Source organism: Triticum urartu, chromosome 1A, assembly GCF_056163025.1.
Source record: "Triticum urartu cultivar PI428250 chromosome 1A, HENAU_Tu73, whole genome shotgun sequence".
NCBI lineage: Eukaryota > Viridiplantae > Streptophyta > Magnoliopsida > Poales > Poaceae > Triticum > Triticum urartu.
The window spans coordinates 468,550,285-468,571,490 of NC_141873.1; the positions used below are offsets into that span (position 1 = coordinate 468,550,285).

The 21,206-nt window shown below is 41.1% G+C and overlaps 1 protein-coding gene, 1 long non-coding RNA gene and 1 pseudogene across 14 annotated transcripts; all 3 read left to right on the forward strand.

Moving 5' to 3' along the window:
* Nucleotides 1-5,221: 5,221 nt before the first annotated feature.
* LOC125530943 (uncharacterized) lies at nt 5,222-8,495 on the forward strand. Of its 3 annotated transcripts, none has more exons than XM_048695358.2 (7): nt 5,222-5,306; nt 5,947-6,065; nt 6,275-6,335; nt 6,943-7,067; nt 7,154-7,243; nt 7,373-7,681; nt 7,791-8,495. In XM_048695358.2, exons 1-7 carry the CDS (start codon nt 5,225-5,227, stop codon nt 8,478-8,480), a joined length of 1,476 nt encoding a protein of 491 aa, XP_048551315.2. In that variant the 5' UTR covers nt 5,222-5,224; the 3' UTR covers nt 8,481-8,495. The 3 variants fall into 3 exon arrangements, with proteins under 3 accessions (XP_048551315.2, XP_087381972.1, XP_048551317.2); XM_087525846.1 differs by having other exon boundaries at nt 5,950-6,065; XM_048695360.2 differs by lacking the exon at nt 5,222-5,306 and having other exon boundaries at nt 5,985-6,065; nt 7,388-7,681.
* Nucleotides 8,496-10,269: 1,774 nt separating this feature from the next.
* On the forward strand, nt 10,270-16,592 carry LOC125526465 (uncharacterized). Of its 11 annotated transcripts, none has more exons than XR_015604418.1 (9): nt 10,284-10,900; nt 11,152-11,216; nt 11,300-11,449; nt 12,925-12,981; nt 14,060-14,156; nt 15,053-15,130; nt 15,418-15,546; nt 15,626-16,100; nt 16,197-16,592. It is a non-coding gene; the product is annotated as an uncharacterized LOC125526465 (long non-coding RNA). The 11 variants fall into 11 exon arrangements; XR_015604430.1 differs by lacking the exon at nt 15,053-15,130 and adding an exon at nt 11,950-12,005 and having other exon boundaries at nt 10,285-10,900; XR_015604431.1 differs by lacking the exon at nt 15,053-15,130 and having other exon boundaries at nt 10,286-10,900; nt 15,626-15,876; nt 15,969-16,100.
* A 1,624-nt stretch (nt 16,593-18,216) lies between these two features.
* Nucleotides 18,217-21,206, forward strand: LOC147991745 (uncharacterized; annotated as a pseudogene).

Below are 21,206 nucleotides of genomic sequence, written 5' to 3' on the forward strand. Positions count from 1 at the left end.
TTGTATCTGGATTTTTTGATTTCCTAAAAGAGTTTTGGTCTAACAGTTTTCCATAGAATTCTATAGGGATCTATGAGATCGAGTATGGAATTCTGTTTACTCACTTTAAATTGAGTATCCGTTTCCCTCCTTTTCCCGCTAGGATCGGAAATCCTGTATTTTCCATATCCATACGATCGAGTCCTTAGGTTTCCGAAATAGTGTAATGGAAAAAGAAGTGCTTCGAATCATTGCTATTTGACTCGGACATGTTCTAAAAAAGTCGAGGTATTTCGAATTGTTTGTTGACTATAGCCCTTTTTTCCTTAAAAAAGAAAGAGTACGGGAATGATGTCCTGAATAGAATAAGCGGGAATAGGAAGATTTTTTATTCCTTTTGTTACTCTTTTTTTAAGCAAAGGACGCCCGAAAATTATTGATAGATAAATATTTATTGGATACCTACCTTACCTAATGTTTATTTTTGACCTAAACCCTGCAGCCTTGCTTCGAGCCAAGGTAAGATCGGCTCGGGATCATGGGACCCTTTTCTATCAGATAGGAGGGGCTCTTGTACAAAATAGACTTACTAAGTAATAACCCCATAGAATCTATCTATATAAAGATAAAGAGGCAATCGTGTCAGGAAGCGGGTTTACCAAGGCGATGATCAGTAGCTGGTCCGAGAGGATGATCAGCCACACTGGGACTGAGACACGGCCCAGACTCCTACGGGAGGCAGTAGTGGGGAATTTTCCGCAATGGGCGAAAGCCTGACGGAGCAATGCCGCGTGGAGGTGGAACGAACCGGCATCCGCGGATATCTTTGCTTCGAAACAAAACCCTGCAATCAAATAGATTTTCCCAAGGGCGCCATATTCTAGGAGCCCAAGTTATGCTATTGAAAATTCGTTCCTCTAGCAGTTCCGGTTTGGGGGGAAGTTCTAGATACTTTTCCGTACTTTGTATCTGGCGTACTTCACCTAATTTCCTCCGCAGTCTTAGGCTTCAGTGGCATTTATCACGCACTTCTGGGACCCGAGACTCTTGAGGAATCGAAAGATATCGTCCGATTCTCCTTCTATTGATTCTTTTCCGATCGAGATGTACGGATCCATGTGTCTACATACATAGATTCTGTTCATGGATTAACGAAAATGTGCAAGAGCTCTATTTTCCTCTGCCATTCTATGAGTCGCTTCCTTTTTGCGTATGGCACCCCCACTCCCTTTGGCACAGAAAAAGATTGCAGTCAGGTTGATAATAGTCGAGTGACATTACTACGTCAGTCCGAACTAAGGAATCTGTTAGAAATGTTTTGGCGTCCCCATGTCCCCCCTGTGGTGTGGCGGCATGGGGATGTCAAAAGGAAAGGGATGGAGTTTTTCTCGCTTTTGGCGTAGCAGGCCTCCCTTTGGGAGGCCCGCGCGACGGGCTATTAGCTCAGTGGTAGAGCCCGCCCTTGATAATTGCGTCGTTGTGCCTGGGCTGTGAGGGCGCCAAAGATCTTACCATTTCCGAAGGAACTGGGGCTACATTTCTTTTCAATTTCCATTCAAGAGTTTCTATCTGTTTCCACGCCCTTTTCTTGAGACCTCGAAACATGAGGACAAATTACTTCTCTTAGGAACACATACAAGAAAAAGGATAACGGTAGCCCTCCCATTAACTACTTCATTTTCATTTATGAATTTCATAGTAATAGAAATCCATGTCCTACCGAGACAGAAGATCCTCTATCCACACTAAGACCAAAATGGGTTTTTTGATTGGATTAGGAATTCCCTCTTTTTTAATCCTTTTCTACTTTTTCTTTTCTATATCTCTAACCCCCTCCTTTTTTATGTAATTGAAATGGTATTGACGAATAACAAATAAACATACTAGTGTTTATTAGTGTCGCATAAAACCCGAAATGGGGCGTGGCCAAGTGGTAAGGCAGCGGGTTTTGGTCCCGTTACTCGGAGGTTCGAATCCTTCCGTCCCAGATCACAGTTCCCACCGCTATTTCAAAACCGTACATGTAACCTTAGCTTCATACGGCTTCTCTATGATCAGAAAAAGGAAAGGATTGTTTTGTTCCTAGCCCCGGGGGCGTAGATAGAACTAGATAAAATAAAATAGATTTGAAAGTCCTAAATTAGACCAAAGGAATTCCGTCTGCTAGAATAAGAAAAAGTGAGCAAATTGCTTGGCTTGTTTAATTAAGTTCAACTTCAAATTTACAGAAATTTTGCAAAAAAAAAGTAAACTCTTCTCCTTTGTAACGATCAAGACTGGTAAGTCCATCAGTCCAAACAGTTGTCCATGTACCAGTAGAAGATTCGGCAGCTACTGCAGCCCCTGCTTCTTCGGGCGGAACCCCAGGCTGAGGACTTACTCGGAATGCTGCCAAGATATCAGTATCCTTAGTTTCATACTCTTGCAATTTGTAGAAATTATCAAGTAGTACTTTCTTTGGATTCCGATCCAGAGTATGTTCCCATTCACTTGTTAAGGAAATGGCTATCAAGAACGAATTAACCCTTTATCCATTTTTTCTTTTTAAATACCCCCTCCTGAAATATAGCCTAGGATGATGGTGTCATTCTGTAGCCGAACGCGGAACATTCCATTGGGTAGGGCTTCCGTAACTAAACCTTCGAAAGTTACTTTTGCTTCTCTCGGGTTTTTTTTCTCTCCTATTTTTTTCTGTCATATTTTTTTCTCCTGTTTTTCTATTTTTATTTTAAAAATAGGAAGGGCGAGATAGAATTGGAGCACTATAGGCGGGGCGATTACCATATATAACATAAGACTTCTCCCCCAATTCTGTTTAGTCGAGCTTCTCCTATTTCTCCAAGTAAAGCTCTTCGCAAGGCAATACCGACGGTGTCCGCTTGACCTTTTCTAAGCGGGGACAGAATGAAACGACCATAATAAAGGCGCTTACTATCTACTCTTGATTCAACACACTTCCACTGTAGTGTTTGAGTGGATCCCTGATGAACAATATCCATTTCAAAACATTTATAACAAATTCCTTAGTTCGGACCGACGAAGTAATGTCACTCGACTGTTATCAACCTGACTGCAATCTTTTTCTGTCGATAAGGATTGCACCAGAGCACCTTCTACTTCTAATAGGCCATGAACTATAGATAGAGAAGAATCATTCTGAGCGAGTACATAAGAAACGATCCACTTTTTTTCATCGGTTCCAGGGGAAGACCAAAGATCTTGCGCGGCAGGTCCGCCAGAAAAACTCAAAAGAGAAAGAAGTCTCGTTAATCTCTTCATGCTCGTAACTCCCATAATTTCTTCGTAGTGGCTCCGTTCCATGCCTCATTTCATAGGGAAGCCCAAAGTGGATATATTTCATTCTATTTCACTTCCTAGCACTTCCTATCATTTAATATCCATCCCTTTGGTCTTATTGACATAAGAGATGCGGATAGAGGCATCATTAAAGGAGTCAGGTCTACTTACTTTATGATTCTTTCCAATTCTATGGTGGATTTGATAAGAACCCTTTTTGCTTTCCGACATCGAGGTGCCAAACCTTCCCGTCGATGTGGACTCTTGGGGAAGATCAGCCTGTTATCCCTAGAGTAACTTTTATCCGTATTTCTCGAAATAGCTCAATCCTTTTTTGCTAAGACCAGCATAAAAATATGCCGCTGACGTGATACAAACAGGGATTCGCAAACAAAAAGGGGAATTCGTAGTCACTTTTTCATGTCGCGTAAAAAAAAGTCTTTACGCGAGAGCAATAGAGGTTGGGATACATCTATCTCTTCTGAGCAACCTCTTTTGGATTCTTAAGACCACCCTTGCAGTAGGATACCATCTGCTTTGGGTTCTTTATTATCTCCTTCGAGGGATTTTTAGGATCGTTCAGGCTATATATACAGTAATTCTTCTTTATTCTTCTAATTGATTGCAATTAAACTCGGCTCAATCTTTTTTAGAAAAAAAAGATTGAGCCGAATAAAAATAGATCCCTAGAATAAATTCTTCCTGGGTCGATGCCCGAGTGGTTAATGGGGACGGACTGTAAATTCGTTGACAATGTCTACGCTGGTTCAAATCCAGCTCGGCCCAAACCAAAAATCTAGGGCTTCGTGAGTATGAACTAAATCCAATACCCCCTCCCTGGGGAAAGAAGAATAGTAAAAAAGATATGGAGTGCACTAGAAAAAAAAATTCATTATTTCCTTCCTCTATCCATATTCATGCAGAATTGCTCATGAACTAATACCCAACTCTTTCGGTGGATCTTTAGCTAGCGTGTATCATCTTACGAGAATACAATATGGTATAGATAATCCAGAAGAAGTCTGCATAAAAGTCTTTGCCCAAAAGGATAATCCTAGAAAACTTTCTCATTTCACTTTGTCTCGCTTTCTCTAGAATCTCTAGAAAAAAGAATAGCTCTATCCTTTATTTAATATTTAATAATAAAATAATAAGAGACTATTAAATAAAAATGAGAATACTGCCCAAACCAAAAATCTAGGGCTTCGTGAGTATGAACTAAATCCTTTTGTTTTTCTTCCATAAAATAAAATGTCTGATCTATAGAAATAAAAGATATAGAAAAAAGGGAATTTTTTTTTCTAATCCATATCTCTCTCAGTCCTTTCTTACAAACAACTCTGACGACGCTTCGACTGCGGGGGCGTAGGAATATAGGCATTGTATCACATGCGATCACGTACACGTAGGATGTTTACTTCCATACTTGCCTCCTCTTAATATCTTTCCTTATACATAGAGATAGAGTCTTAGAGGTCAAGTATTCTTGTGTATATATGTAATTTCCCTATGGATCAATACAATGCGCTGCATATTCCCAATTATTCAATCCTACAGCCCTCCCAATCGACTGCCCCCCTTGTGCCCTTCCGGGTTCTGCCCTCCGGTCCTCATCGGTTCCCCGAGCAGGGAAACTCGAAGTCGGCGTCCTGCCGTATCAACTCCGCCGATCCCCATAGTCTTTCCGTCCGCCGCCAGGTCGGGTTAGGCCCTTCGCCGTCTCAGACCCCCCTCTCCTCACCTTCGCTTTTCCTCGTCTCCGCCCCCGCGAGGTCGGAATCGGATTAGGCAGGCCCATCGACGTCTCCTTTGGCATATCTTATTAGTCGCTAACAGAACGATTTATTTTGTCTTTTTATTAAGCAAACTACGCTTGGGGGTTAGCCACCTGAATTCATTCGTTTCTATTAAATGAAATTTATTTATTTTATCTATTATTATGCAGGAAATGATGATATCCAAAATGCATGATATGCTTTTGCCAGTGTTCTCTCTGTTCAAATTTCGTTTGGATGCTCCACGTATCCACAGTATGTTCCTACTCATTTTGATGGGTCCAATTGTGCGGAGCTTGTTATTATGCATCTGTCTTTTTTCAGTACTATTCTAGGCCAGATTTTATCTTCAGGATACTATGGCTGGAACAAAAACGTGGTGACTAAAAATTATTAGATTGACCTCTTGTGCACTCCATAATGATCTTTTAGCATTGATTTTTTTTCGTAGGCTCCTCACCGCTGTCTTGTCCACCTCATTGTGGAATGTCGTAGTAGTTCTCAAAAGTTTGCACGGCAAGTAGCATATGAAGTATCAATGCTAAAGCAGATTTCAATATTTTATCAACAGTTACGTGGCATGGAAATAGTTTCTTGTTGACTTCTTTCCTTTGATTACTATTCATTGTGTACAGTTAAGTGGCATGGAACTGAAACCATACTTTGTTGTTGACTTGTTTCATTGTGGACAGATTTTCCTTGTTAAGTTGAGATATTAGCATCTTACTAGATCTTGATTACTATTCATGTTATGGTGTCTTTGGATTTATCTTAGCTCAGCAGGACAGAGTCATGAAGGGTTCATCCTTACACTAGTTTGATGCCAGCTGCTTACATTTACCAATATTTTTTAATATGGTTTAAGTTCATGCATATCTGATTTTATGAGTTTCAGTAGGCGTCATCAAGTCATGGGCTGTGGCTTCAATCCCCGGATTTTTTGTTTGCATGTGCTGTGCTGCTATGAAGCATTGCTTAGCAAACAATGTTTTGGGAATTTCTTCCCGTATCCAGGTTTGTTTTTATTAGTTATATTGTGTATTTCTAAGAATTATGAGCACTTTCTGGGTGGTGTTCACTTCAGTTATGGTCAGGGTAGCTAAATTTTTTATGCTCCAATAAATGTCATAGATCTTTTTAGTGAACTTTTGGTGATAATATTGTCAGTGGGTTCGTTTTTAGTTTAATAGTTCAACTAATCTGATCTGCATTGTTATGCACAGCACGTGTTCCCATCCGCAGATGCTGCCTCCATGCTTTTCATTGGCGACACTGCAATATCTGGTTAGTAATAGAATATAAGTTCTTTTGTTTGTGCCAAATTACATTTTCGGTTTGTTCTTCTGAAACTTGCAATTGTTATAGATATGTGGTTAGTAATAGAATAAAAGTAACATCAGCTTCACTATGACTTGTGCGTGTCAACTTCATTTGGCATAATCACCTGTATTTACAGTGAGACCTCAGTAAAATTTTCGCATAGCTCTTTCTCTTGTTGGTCTATGAGGACGAAATAGTATTTATCAGCATTTTCTTATTCTTGTTGATCTAAGAGAACATTCTATCTTTTGTTTATTCTTTAGTATTAGTACTAGGGAAAAGTGCAGATTTGAAACTAGAACGTTTCCAATTCTTGTTCAGATGCGCCCTGCTTGCTTGGCTGTTTTACTTGCTCGGTTGCTCTATATGGGATCCATGCCACTCTTTTGCTGTTGCCGGTATGATTAAAAAAAATTGTGGCCCAAGGGGCCGAGACAGTATGCACAAAGAAAAACAAATTATTTTGAAGTTTGAACTTCCTCTTGGATTAACTATTGTATTAAATTCTGCATATTGGAGCAGTTGCTGCATCACTCAGCACATAATATGGATTTCTGCTTTTTGGTTCCAGGTATATGTGTTGCACTTGCCCTCTGTATCGCTGTGCCAAGAGCTAGCAAGAACCGTTTCTTTAATTACGCATTTTTGCGATACACTGTAATTATCATCATACTGAACTGGTTTCAATCCACACAGGTGAGTTATGCTACTTGAGTTGCACCTGATATTATCTTGAAAATAAAATGCCCTGTTATATATGCTCATCTCATCTTTTTTTTCAGGGTGGGGGGCAGCCTGCTCTACAATACGTTGCTTGTGGCGTGATTAGTTTTGTTGCTGTTCACTGTTTGTGGAATGTAGAAGTAAAACAGGTAAGGTCGGTCCATATTGTTGTTTGTACTATAGATATGCCTATTGCCAGTCCCAATTGTGTGGTGGTTGATGACATTCTGTAGTGACATATCCTATTTGCTAATATCTCTTTTTTCCCCTCGCTTGAGGGTGACAACAATCAGCCGATGAGTGAAGTGTGGGATTGGAACATGTATGGAACCAAACTGAAGTTTCATGGATGGTTTATTAACACTGCCAATGAGGATGGTGACGGAGGTGAGGATGGTGACGGAGGTGAGGATGATGCTTCATTTGCCTCGGAGCATTCCGATGATGAAGATTTGACGGAGGTGTCAATTTTACGTGCGGTGCAAGTGTTGGCCATTCGTGCAAACTTTCGTATTAGCCGTATGGACGCCCATGACTGGTACCAAAGTTTTGTCATCTATGTGGCGCTCGAGGGGGAAGTACAAGAGGTATACACTAGCTACCGTATGTTATATCTACTACATGCTTTATGCCTCTTTACATGCATTATATATTGTAATAAATTAAAATCCTTCACATTCATGCTTTCATGTGTAGGAAGGAAAGGATTTGGTACTCGCTGGACCATGTGGGATACTACAGGCTTACGGTGCCTTTTGCTTGGAGGTTTTCACAGAAGACCTGGTTTTCACAGAAGACGATGAGGGGTCTTCTACTGATGATGAGGGGTCTTGGAGCGGTCATTTCCGCCGAGGCTGGGATGTTACTGAGCCTGATGAAGTTGAGGAATTCACACAAACCATCTATGGAGGCCTTGGCCGCAAGTTGGAGATCACATACTTGGTGATTCCGGAAGCAGTTGAGACCTATGTTGAGGTCAGGTTGAACCTCAAAGACTTCGGTTCGAGAAGCCGCTCTGTGTATGGTAGCGTCAAGGCAATTGCCATTGACTATGGGAGCAAAAGCGTCAATCTCTTCAGTTTTGAACGAGGCAGTAGCTTGTCCCTGCCCTGTGGTTCCACGTGCATTCTTCCACTGGGACCACACATGATTGCATTGCCTGATCGTAGCAAGTACAAACTCCACATAGAGGTGGACCTAAGAGTAATCACAACCTGTGACAGCCAAGAAGAGGACAAGAATTTGAAATTCTGTCTAGACTGCAGCCGTAGAATTAGGAGTGAAGAACGTCTAGAGTTACCCCGTAGAATTAGGACTCAAAAAAGAGAATTCGATGGTGATCAAGTTGAAGTGAAGGTCATCTGGGCCCTAGCAAAATTCTTCTAGATCCTCGATAAATTTGTCTAAGAAAGGAGCTAGAAGCGAAATAAGTGAAGGAAGGCATGTGCCACATGTGGAACTTTGTCTATGTTTGCCAGATCATATTATCTATTTCCTTGTGTTCGATCTATTCATGCCATTTTATTTGAACTGAACTTGGGTGAGTGGGAAACCAAGAATAGTAAAAGAGTCTTTCGTATTCATTAGTGAATATTTATATTCGGCAATGTACTGTGATTAGTAATTCTAATAAGCCATTGCAATTAATTTTAGAGAAGCACGAAGGGTCCAATAAACCAGACCAGTAGGCAGGGATCCAAGGGAACCGAATTCCTCAATTTTAGCATCATCTTCCTGCTGTTATAAAACTAAAATAATGGTGAAACTGCATGCTACCATTACTCAGCAATCAAGAGTCCTTAATTAATGGCTATATATTTTCCTCTATTTTTGGTCAAACTCCTAAGAGATAGGATTTTCAGCACCCGGGTGCCCCTACATCCTCTATGAACAGTAAATTCAAAACAAATTAAACAAATCTAAAAAATCTAAAACTTTGGGACATCGAACTTCATGAAACTTTTGATGATCTTGCAAAGTTTTAGCTAAAAATAACATTCAAAGAGCACTCAAATAAAAAAACAAAATCATTGTTCAAAGTTTATGTACATTTTTGAGCAGTGATTTTGTTTTTTTTTTTGGTGAAGGCTCCACAAAGGTTATTTGTTTCTGAAACTTTGCAGGAACATCAAACCTTTGATAATCTTTGATCCTTGAAAGTTTCAGAATTTTTTGATTTTTTTTAATTTTTTTATGAATTTACTGTTTATGAGGGTGTAGGGGCATCCGGGAGCTGTTAGACATTTCTCAACTCCTAAAGCTCATAGTTGGACAGCATACCGCTGCATTTTGATTTGATTTGGGAGCTAATTTAGCGATTATCCATATAGTCACTCTGATTTCGTTTTCGCTAATCTGGTCTAAACTCTGATTTCCTTAGCTTTGTGATCAGCTTTCCCTCGCTGGATAGCACTTCAACCTTTACATATTTTTTTTTTCATCATAATATCCCCGGACTAATTTTCAAAATCAGTTCCTGGCCCACTATTTAGGTTCCGTGTAACAGTTATCTTTCAATATTTAACCATTGGATCTGAACCAATAAACGTCTGTCAATATTTCCAAGCGTTGTAAAATTCCTCCTTATTGTATCAAGAAGAAAAGGAACTATATTCGTAGACTGTTGGATGACAATGGTGAATGGAAAGAGGACAATGAGTCAATGAAGAATCTGATTGGTAGCTATTTTCAACACTTGTTCACTTCAGAAGTTGCAGATCCGAATTGGAATGTTATTAACAGGGTGAAACCGCCCCATATACCGAAGATGAGGTAAAGAGAGCCTTATTCAGTACTCCCTTCGTTTCGAATTAGTCTACATCCTGACTAAATAATTTGTTCCAAATTAGTCTACATTCTACCAAGGAAGAGCAGCAGTGCTTCCATCAGCAGCCATCGATGCTACCGTCCGCGTTCGGCGGTGCTACCTGCCGGAGTCAGCATGCTACCAGCGGTGCTACTTGCCGGAGTTAGCATGCTACCGACGATGCTGCCGGCGTTGGTCGGCGAGGTCCCGTCGCACCTTTGTAGGTCGGGACGATGGTGCAGCGGGCGGCGGTGCTCGGAGTTGGCTCGTTGCCGGCCATGCAAGAGGAAGGTCGGGGGAGGCCCTCTTGCAAGTCACAACCTCTTGAGCCTTGACCCTAGAAGGACCACAAAGTGATATAGACGAATTGAATTGCTTCTATAAACCACAAGGCCATACCCGGCATATGGGCATCCGTGCGTCCCGAAACCAACCTCGTTCGTTCGATTCAGTAAACAGTAAAATCTTTCCTCTCACTTTTCACCACAGCCGTCAGATATGGTAATTTTTTTCCCACTTCCCACTTGGTTGATGGTTGAATAGGTCCATGACATATGGGTCTAAGAAAGTACAGTGCCCAAATTTCAGCATGGAAACCTTCTCGTCAAGGTCGCCTTTCCTCTCTCGTCCCCGCGCCTCCATTCTCCTCCCTCCACGCTATCCTCCCGCGCCTCCCTCATAGCCCCGCCGCCGCCTCCACCACCTCCTCCTCTCTTTGCTTGCCTCCTCTCTCGCTCAAGAAGGCGGACCGAGCGGCGGCGGCATATTGTCCGTAGATGGAGAAGGCGGACACGAGCATCTTGTCCGCGGATGGCAGACGTGTTTCTTGCCGCCGCTGCTGCTCCTCTCCCTCGCCTCCTCTGCGACGCTTCCTCCTCTTCTCTTCTCCCGCTCCAGTCATGGCGGTGGCGGCCGGGCCAGGCAGGGCGGCGGCGGCCGGGAACGGAGAAGCGGCCGGGCTGGGAGAGCGTCCTCGTCGCCTTCAACCTCCCCACGCGAGGTCCTGATTTTTTTTTATTTAATCCCCACAGATACTCATTTCTGTTTCTTCAGATGCTATTTTATATTTTGCCTACTCCAACGTGGCTGCAGGATGACATTAGTCTGCAATTGTACTCAATGAACGATAGCAGTTTTGTTTGCAAATAGGTTCAGAAATTTGGTTTCCTGCACACATCATATCAGTAAGGCAATAGCTAGGCAAAGTGTTCTATTCAGATTTAGTCATGACAGGTCTGTTTTCCACTGTAGAGAGGAAAAAGTAGAGACGGTGAAGCCTTGGGTTACATGACAACTGCAAAAAACTTTTCAAACAGGTATAATTTTCTTCGTGCTTTTTGTATATGTATCTATGAGAATTATGCAGCAGTATCATATGGCAATTTGATTATATTCTCAGGTGTGCCTGCAATGTAACATTGGATTTCAGCAATATTATTGGTTCTGCATACAAGGATACTACCAAATGGAGTTGAAATTGCAGCTGCGTTAAGTTTGGTGACATTTGCAAAGGATTGGTTGAAAGAACAGAGTCACAATACAGGAAAATGTAAGCTGTTACCGTTAGCTTGAATAAATGTACACTGCTTAGTTCATATTTGATTCCAGTGCTTTAGCTTTCTTGGATAGTAGAGTTATTATAGAATAAATTTGTGTCAGTATAGACACAGAAACATACATATAGTTGTACAAGGATAGTAGAGTTAATATAGAATAAATTTCTGTCAGCAATTACCTTGACTTGGTTTATGTTTGATATGTAATCTGATTAATGGTTTACGGACTAACAACTATAAAATCTACTTTGATTTGCAAGGTACCCCCAATTTCCACACTTACGGTGTTTTTATTCTCCATTTAGTGCAGCTCCTTCCTAGATAATATTGCTTGGTTTGTTGTCGAGTCCTATATTTGCTTAAGTGACGAATAGACCAAGTTCATCTACTATAGATATTTTTTTCCCAAAATGAAAAAGATTGACTTTGAGCATGGAATTAATAATCTATCTGCTAGAATTTATCAAGAATTATGTTTGTGTTGGATGTGCAGAATAGTAAAACACGCAACAAAACATATATCTGGAAAAGTTTACGCCGTACTGATGGGTTAGTTATTCTGCTCTTATTCCATGTTAAGAAGCAGATGTTTTGTGTCGGTTCCGGTTATATGCCTAAATGTTTTTCGCCGCAGAAATAGGTCTTATATTTAATGCGACCTACTTTTTTCTCAAATAATGATATCTGCATCCATTGATGTTGTAGGCCATGGCTTGACTGATTATGGCCAATTAGAGCATGTATATCTATATATCTTGCTTTTTTTTCTTTCTTCGGTTATGGCGACTCAGGATATTTGTTGGTGGTGTTGCAATTGTCATCTTGCTTATTCTTGTGTCTGCTACTACTTGTTTCTTGGTTCCTTACTACCACTTCTGGCCACATTACTTTGCCTTACATGTGTAGGGTTATGCTGTTGTGGGCTGGTCAAGCAGTGACCGGGTCATTGAGTTCCTGGTGTCCTTAGTTTACTGCAGGGTACCCTGGTGGCGACAACTCCTCGCCTTAGTTTACTGGACTGCAACTTGCCCAAACCATACCCTGATCCGCAACTCTACTTTTCTCTTCAATTTTTGCTCCTGGTGTGCTTTGGAACTTGGTCGCCTAGCGCAGCTTGCCCCCTTAGAGCCTAGCATAATTTGTATTGGAGCAGACTTTAATTAATTAGATGTGTGATGTGTATGTTTACAAAATATTTGTTGTTTTTTTGCAATTTTATCATGTTCCAGGGGCTACACATGCCTTGATAATAGCACCACAAATATCCAGGTTCACATGCAGTTTTATTTTAGGCATAATAGCAACCTTATTTTATAGGGGAAGGTAAAAGAGCTTCCTGCTCAGGCCTGACTAGCCATTTTGTGATCTCTGTAATATGATATGATTGTTGTTTTGAAGTTGATTACATTAGTCCCCTATTTATTTTGAAGGATCCTTCGTCCGTCTGATCATTTTTGCGTCTTCACAGGTTGTTCTCCTGTTTTTGACTGCATCCTTGCGCCGTCGTTACAACCGATTTCCAAAGGTGAGACAATTTCAAATTCTACATCATCACTCTTTTCTTTCTGTTTTTCCTGTGCAGTTTTGAACTGTGTAAAGCCCATACGGTCAGACAAGAGCTTGTACATGTTTCTAGATATCTATTCGATGTGGTAATCAAGTGTTAACCTAATTTTGCAATCTCATAATATTAATTGTTGTGGTGTTAGATTTCTGTTTTACAAATAGTGGTTCCATATTTTGTTCCTATTATCTTTGCATAGTGTTGTCGAACCAATTTTCAGTTATTTTCTTTACTGTGGTTCGGAAAGTACCTATTCAACGATGTTGGACATTGCAGTTGGTGGCTACATATTTCAAAGATCATCTGGGTACATATCAGTCATCTTTATCTTGAATTAGTGATATGCAATTTTTTGCATGTACTATAAATTAGAGTGGTCCATTGTTTTCTTGATGGGCATTTGATTATTCAGATTAGTGTTTTTTGCTATGCCCTGGTTTGGTCCTCTAGAGAGGGCCAAACCTACTGATCTGCTAACATAATAAGCCTTGGGGTATGAAAGCATTGTGGTATGAAATAGTTCCATCCCATTTAAAGCATTGCCTTTTCAGTGTCTTCTCTGAAACTGAAACTGTTTTTAAACCTTGCTGTGAAGGGCAGAATGTCCATTGCAACACCATGGTTGAATCAGCCTTAATAGTTAAAAAGCATGGTTGTATTGCTCACTTATAAGGTGTTCTATTTTGTTTAAGTGCATTTAATCTATTTTCTCTTAATTTTTCAATCGGTGTGCATAAAGTTGTCTTATCTGATACATCATTGATTAAGAGTTCACAACTAATCTCAGAAGTATCGTCTATAATAATTTCTAATGATGTTCATATATCCTGATGTGATATTGTGTGTTTTGGTGTCCACACCTTGGAGTACTTTATTCTGATTTTAGTCTACTTTCACTACTTCAAATAAGTTTCTTGTATTATGATTTTGGATGCACAACCTATTGATCAATTTTTTAAATAAGAAAGAATCAACATTCATGATGTTCTGCGGCTTTGAAGTATTTGTTATTACCCTGACCCTATTGCAATTGTTGCAGGCTAAACCTTGAAATCAAATGTAATTTTGAAGCCATTCTTGATTATTTTGCCAGCTGCGGTACATGATCAGAACTAAGGCGACAATGGCCAGACTATGTAAGTTATTCATTCAATGTTTTTCTACATCCCGATTAATGGGCAATTCGGAGAGCGTTGTGTAATCTCTACTTTAATGAACTATATTATATCGGTTATTTTATTCTTCCTTTTTTTGTTCATTGGCTTTACTACTTTATAGACACCTACCAGAGGCTATAAGGAAAGTGAGCTTGAATATGGTGCAGGATGTCAGTAAAATATGTGAATGGATCAAGAATTGTGTATGTAGATATTGATGCAAGTTGGTTGCATTTTAGAGATTGAACAACACCTGCTTCGTGTTTGTGTAGAAAGGGGATGGCATACTTTGCATAAACTTGTGTAATATATCATTGTTTTATTTCTGGGTCAGCATTGATTTTTTTCTCCATTCAAAGAAATTGTTTGCTAAAAGGGACAAATAGCCATCTTATATTTCTAGATAATATTCAGATTCATTAAAATAGTGGTTTCAAGTGTCGCATTCAATACTAGAGTAATAAGGATTAAGGTACAGAACTTTGTATGTTGTGCAAGAATAAAACCATTTGTTTATCTTGCCAAGTTTCAGTATTATTACTTATGATATCATTCTACCAATTGATGATAAGACAATTGCAATTGCCTAGAAAGAGCAGCGATAAGACAATGCACAAAGACACAATATAGTTATATTTTGCATTTCTAGGAAATTGCTGCTCATTGATATTTGTTTGAGCTTCTAATTTCTGTTTCCCCTAGAGTATAGTTAATGCTTTACCTTTTACTCCCTCCGTTCGGAATTACTTGTCTCGAAAATGGATGTATCTAGAACTAAAATACGTCTAGATACATTCATTTCTTCGACAAGTAATTCCGAACGGAGGGAGTATATTATATAGTTCAAGCACTCAGAAGAACTTCTCTTGTCGTAGGTCTGGTGCATAGATTTAATTGATACATTGCCAGTTTGGACAACACCTTCAAACATTATCTCGGAAAGAGTTCATCTGGTAATGACAACGTCAAACATACAATTGATGATAAAACGATTATGCAGCCATTCTTGCACGCCATTAAAGAACTTTTATAGGACCTAAATGTTTTCTTTTCTAATTCGAAAAAACTGCCTTATTACCTGATTTCTGAAGTTTGGGTCGTATCAATATTTTTTTGCTTTTATATTGATGGACAGTGGAGCAACTCCGTGCTTACCTGTTCCTATAATAACCTTTATGATATGCCAATACATTCATATAATATCCTTTTTACATAATCATATTGTCTCTTTTCTTGGCAGCACAACAAGACTTGGATGGAAAGGCATTTCTGCCCCAGCACAACATAACTCCTGGAGTCATATTCGGCCTCCCAAGGTCCTACTAGGGTTGTTCTTTCTAAGGGCGAAGCATCGCCTGTTGTGCCAATGGTAGGATGATAACTATTCTCAAATTTATATTCTAAAAAGGAATGGGTTATTTACAAATCGTATGTTTCATTTGTTTCAGCCGGGCAAAAGGAATAGCTCTCTTGAAGGACAAAATGCTGTAACTCTCTTCATATACAAGATAGAACCTATGACTTCAATTCCGGTATAATTTTGCCACTTGCGCCTGTGGCGCAATGGGTCATATATTCTCTGAGTTTCCCTAATGTTCCTGAAGGCTGCCCTCATGTTTGCTAATGTTTGATTTGTGCTGTCGCAAGTAGCTTTTGTTTGCACTACTGGACGAACTATGTTGAGCTTTACTTCTAGGAGGCAAATTACTCTTTAGCTCTTTGATACTAAGATTTTACAGGACATTTTACACGGCTCTTTGATCACATCTCCTGGTATTTTGGGTCTTTCAGGTGATAGAAATAGCCAGATGGATCATGAAAACATTGTGAAGATGGTGAGATATTGCAAGGAGTCTTATCCGTTCTGAGGAATGCTTGTCTTTGAGTACCAGCCAAATGGGACCCTCTACTAGCATCTTCACGGTAAGCCGATATGATCTTGGCACTGCAACCTTGTCCATATGATGCCATTTGACTGAAAACATCTTAGCTTTGTTTGTGGTCTTTTTGGGGTTTCAGATGGGAAAGGATGTTAACTATCTTGGCCATGGCGGGCGAAGATTGTGCTCAGCATCGCGCGCATTCTAAGACACTTCACACTGAGCCGATGGCTCTGTTCGCGCTCCCCGTGTTGATGGCCAGTTCAGTCTATTAGTTATAACATGGCTTCTTCACTGCAGTTGACAACGAAGACTGCAGGGTGAAAACCCCACAGCAAATTTATTGATTAGTAAAGTCATATACAAAAGATTTGCAAAGGTTAGAGAGTCATCTAGCTATAACAGAGAGTCAATCCATATTGCAAACTGTTGTGAGTACTTGGCTTTCACCCTATGCAAGTGCAGGGTGATCTCATGCCTAAATTTGCTTGTCCAGGATCTAAAAGATGGCAACACATTCTGAAAAATAGCTTCATTTCTCTGTTTCCAAATGTGCCAGGCAGCCAGAATAACACTGCTGCTTTGTCAACATAAAACTCTGCTCAATGGAGTTACCCTGCTGCCAGTGAATCTGTAGATAGTTCCATATCCTGATGCTAAAGTTGCAGCCAAAAAAGAGATGCATCCAATCCTCAGTGCACCTTGTGGGACACAACACACAGTGAAAGACATTCTCCAAAAAAAACACACGCACAGTGAAAGACATCAGTGACATTCCAGTGTCTTCTGCGAAGCATGTCTCTGGTATTTAGTATATCACTGAAAAGCAGCCAAGCATGGTATTTTCAATTTAAATCATGTAAGTGTGGTTTTTCATGGATGTGATACTCCGTGCTGCAATCATTTGGCAATCATTCTTGCCATGAAGAAATCGTAGAGATTACAACCTTTGAGAAGGTTAAAGATACAATATGTTCTCCTCGAGTAAAATTAGTTCTGCGCATTCTGAAATAGAAGTTATGTCTTGCAACTTCTGGTCACTGCTCTTTGCTATAAGAATCATTGGTTGTTCAGGTAAAAAAAATAATCATTGGTTGTAATGAGCATTCATAGGGCATATTGTGGTGTTTAAAATCTGAATAGTCAGTTGCTCTTTTATTTCTTTATTGCAGCTACCATCCCATATTAAATCCCTTTGCATGTATTGACTATTTGTTCTGGATTCTGGTCAAAACAAAAACATTAATGTTGAAAACTAAATATGCAATTTTGACTGTAAGAAATTTAACTAATGTCATTTGTATTTCAATCAAATAACTTAATAATGGTTTAAGCTCTGGACTGCTGCTTTTGCCCGCAAAAGATTAATTTCCCTTTTACAGGTTTTTGTACAGCTGTTGATTGTGCAATGCTCATGCTTTTGTAGAGTGAAAGATAGAATCTTGCCATTTCCGTTGGATTTCATGAATTTTTGCAGATGTGTGGGTAGAAGAAATCCAAAAGGGAAGCACATAGCGATCACATTGGAGCCCTCATTGTCGTCGATGGAAACACTGAAGCGTCGATGGAAACACTGAAGCGAGGTTTCATACTTATAATTTGTACTCCCTCCGTCCCGAAATTCATGTCGCAGTGGTCATTTTGCAATTTACTCCTCAGCTTTTTCCCGACCAAACCCGAAGTCCCTCTGTGTAGTCGCTCTCTTCCTCCTTCTCCGACTGGCCGGCGCTGCCTGCGCCGCTCCCCTCCGCGCAGCTCCACGCCGCTTGCGCCTCCTCTCCCTCCCTCGCGGTTCCTCTCCCTCCCCAGCACAGGCGCCCTCTCCCTTGTGTGCGTCACCGGCGCTCTCTTCCTCTCGCATGTCCCTCCGCATTGGTGAAAATGCGATTTTCCCCTTCGGCACTCCGATCTGCAGCGGCCGTGCTCAAACTGCGGTGGGGACTACCAAGACGGCGCGACGGAGCTGCTTTTGTCGGTCGCCTGCACGGGGCTCCTGCTGCCGGTCGTCAGGTGAGGAGCGCGTCTCCTGCAGCTGCGACTACCTGGCCACGCAGCAGCGGCGGCGGGATGGTGGCGTCAAGGGGGCTCCTCCGTCCGCTCTAGGACTCCACTCCGCCAAAGGGGGCGAGCTCCTCCGTCCGCTCTAGGACTCCACCGCCATGGGGGCACGCCCTTGCATCCGGGAGGTGCTCGAGCTTGTCAAAGGTGCCCCTCCCCTTCCCCCACTGGATCCTATTTGCTGGTGAATTGCAGGTCCAAGTCACTGAATGTATTGGCAGAGTTCATATTTAGACTGAATGTTTACTACTCCTCTCAATAGCATATTGAATTTTTAGACAATTTAATCTTGAAGTATAAACTGAATGTTTAGACAGAGTTTTTATTCATGTCTAAGTATAAACTGAATGCTGCTCGTCTTTAGTAATGCTACCTCGTAACGGCAGGATTCCTGGCGCACCATGGCCGTACATCTGTTTCGCCCCTCATTAGCCCAATTTTAGTTTGGCAGTGTTGGGGATTGGGATGTGCTGATTAGGTGCGTGCTTCTTCTATGTAGAAACTAGTTGATCTACTGCTTGGCAGAAAAGGAGGACATTTACATTTTCTCAAACTACACTCAAACCAGTTAGAGTTAGGGCTTTACACTTTAGAAGAACTGAGCTCTGAATATTCATCTGTTTTAATAAAAAAAAATCAGGGTTTCCGCTTGAATGGAAGAAGCACCTTTTGCTATTCCCTTTTTGTGTCCGCTAACAATACTAAAATGTCATCAAGCTGAACTTACAAATGATTCCTCTATGAGCTCCAGTTTCATGTACTGTCTTTGCTGCACTTCCATTTTCGTCATTCTGTAGCAGCTAAAACATGGTGCGGCATTGTCACCTCCAGAACAATGGAGAAAGACTTGATCAGAGTTCTTATTCAGAGTTCTGGGCTTCAGAGCTCGGTCTGAATTTGTAAGAGAGATCTAGGTGTGAACTATGAACTAGGAGCTGTACTCACATTGCACATAAAGAAGATGCTGTAAACTGTCTTGGTGAATTTGTTCCAATTGCAGAAAATTCAGTCACTCTAACTGCGCATAAAGTAAATTTTAGAATGACTGAATTTTAGAATTCGTTCGAATTGCTGAAAATACTCCATGTTCAAGTTGAAAATGGCTGTGGAGAATTTTAGAAAGTGGCATTTGTAATCAGTGTGCTATCTTTTGAGTTGCTGTATTAATATAGGAGTACTCTGTTTAGAACATGGAGCAAATTCAGTAGACATTTTTACAAGAATTCAGTAGATTTCTTTTGTACTGAAAACTTTAGACTTGCTTTTGTACTGCTCCAGCTTACTCAAAACTTCAGAACATGTTCAGTTTTCAGTTAATTCCATACAAGGGACTCTTGCTTTTTTACTAAAGCTAGATTGCAATTGCAGTAGAAGATAATCTCATATCATCAGATATCATATCATCTACTGATGATGAGATTAGCAAAGGCCTTGCTTAACAAGCATACAGATTAGCAAAGGCCTTGCTTGCCTCATTAGTTGCTGTAGTTGTCAAGCAAAAATTTCATTCCACTAACCCAAATTAATTCAAATAATTCAAAACTGTCTGACAATGATACTTCACTTAATGTCGTAATGGTACCACATTCAGCAGGCAAGAATCTGAAGGACTTATTGGATCATGGAGCAAGGGATAAGTACATATTCTTCTTGCAGTAAGTGGTTTAGCTGTTGTTAGCTGGACATGCAAAATTCTCCTTACTATTGTTAGCTGTTGAACTTTGTACTACTCCAGTGGTAGATTTTGGGTAGTTAAACATCTCTACTCTCTTATTTCTGCTTATTGTTTTAATATTTTTCCAGATCGTTTTGCGGAAGATAGTCCATTAGTTTGACAACATTCTGTCTAATAAATCATACTACAAACAGTTTCTACAGCCATTCTCTTGTTTATTCCTCTAGTACTGATAGAAGTCCAAGAGCTGTGGATGCATCTATGTGCTTGTGAATCCATGCTAAATTGGAATGGAGTACATTTTTTTTTAAAACAAGTCAGTTACTTAATTATCAGGTCTGTACTCATGTGCCATGCATAAATTGTGTTATCTTGAATGACTGATCTAAGTCACATATCTTACGAGTTAATTTTTGATATAGCAAGCAACAACATGATGAAGAGATTACAACAACAACAGTCGCTACAGATCAATCGACAGGGGAAGAACAGCAGAAGACCATAGATTATTGTACCTTCTTCTTCAGAGAAGATCAGCAGGTCAGCACGAGCACGAGCTCCACCGGCAAGCATGCAGCGTGGGCGAGCGTGCACGCACCCGAGCGTGGGTGATACTCCAATGGCAGCGGCGCCGGTTTTTGGTCACCGGAGGAGCTACTGACGAGCTCCAATGGCAGCAAGCGGCAGACCACCACGGCCAGGAGAACCAGCAACCAATTGACAGGGGAAAAGTGACCTGGAGGACCCGAAGATCACCCTGAAGCTGTTGAGCCGCTCGGGGAAACCAGAGGAGGAGCGATGGCGTTGAGCTCGTGTGCAGATTCGGCGGCCGGAGTGGGAGGAGACGGGATCGATTTCGTCGATCAGGGGCTTCCCAGCAAGCGTGGCTCAAGGAGGGCGTAGGTATCGGCAAGGCGGAGCTCCTGATATGCTCGGGAAGGACTGAGGAGGTGCGACGGCGCCGAGCCCCTGTGCGGACGCCGCTGTCGGAGGGGGAGGAGACGGGCTCGTTTTTGGAGTGGGGACAGCTCTTGTGCGGAAGCAGCAGCCGACAGCAAGGGAGAATCTGCAGGTTAAGATGCAGCAGCGGTAGGAGCTCCACCGGCAGCAGCGACAGGAGCTCCACCGGCCTGGAGCCCGGCCGGCGACAGGATCTTCCCCCGACCTGAGCCTGCGTGCGGGTTGCTTTGAGATAATTTGAAGTTGCAGAAGGGTGTTTTTGTAAAAAATGCGGTAGTTCAAAATTGAAACCCCCTACGACATGAATTTCAGGACGAAGGGAGTATATAGCTGCAATGATTTTGAATTTGTAATGACCCGATAAATCACGGGTAGACATGCGGCCATGTGAGGATGGTATCTCATCCGTTCGCTGCACAAAGATCAATGCAATAATTATACAATGAGTCATGTATA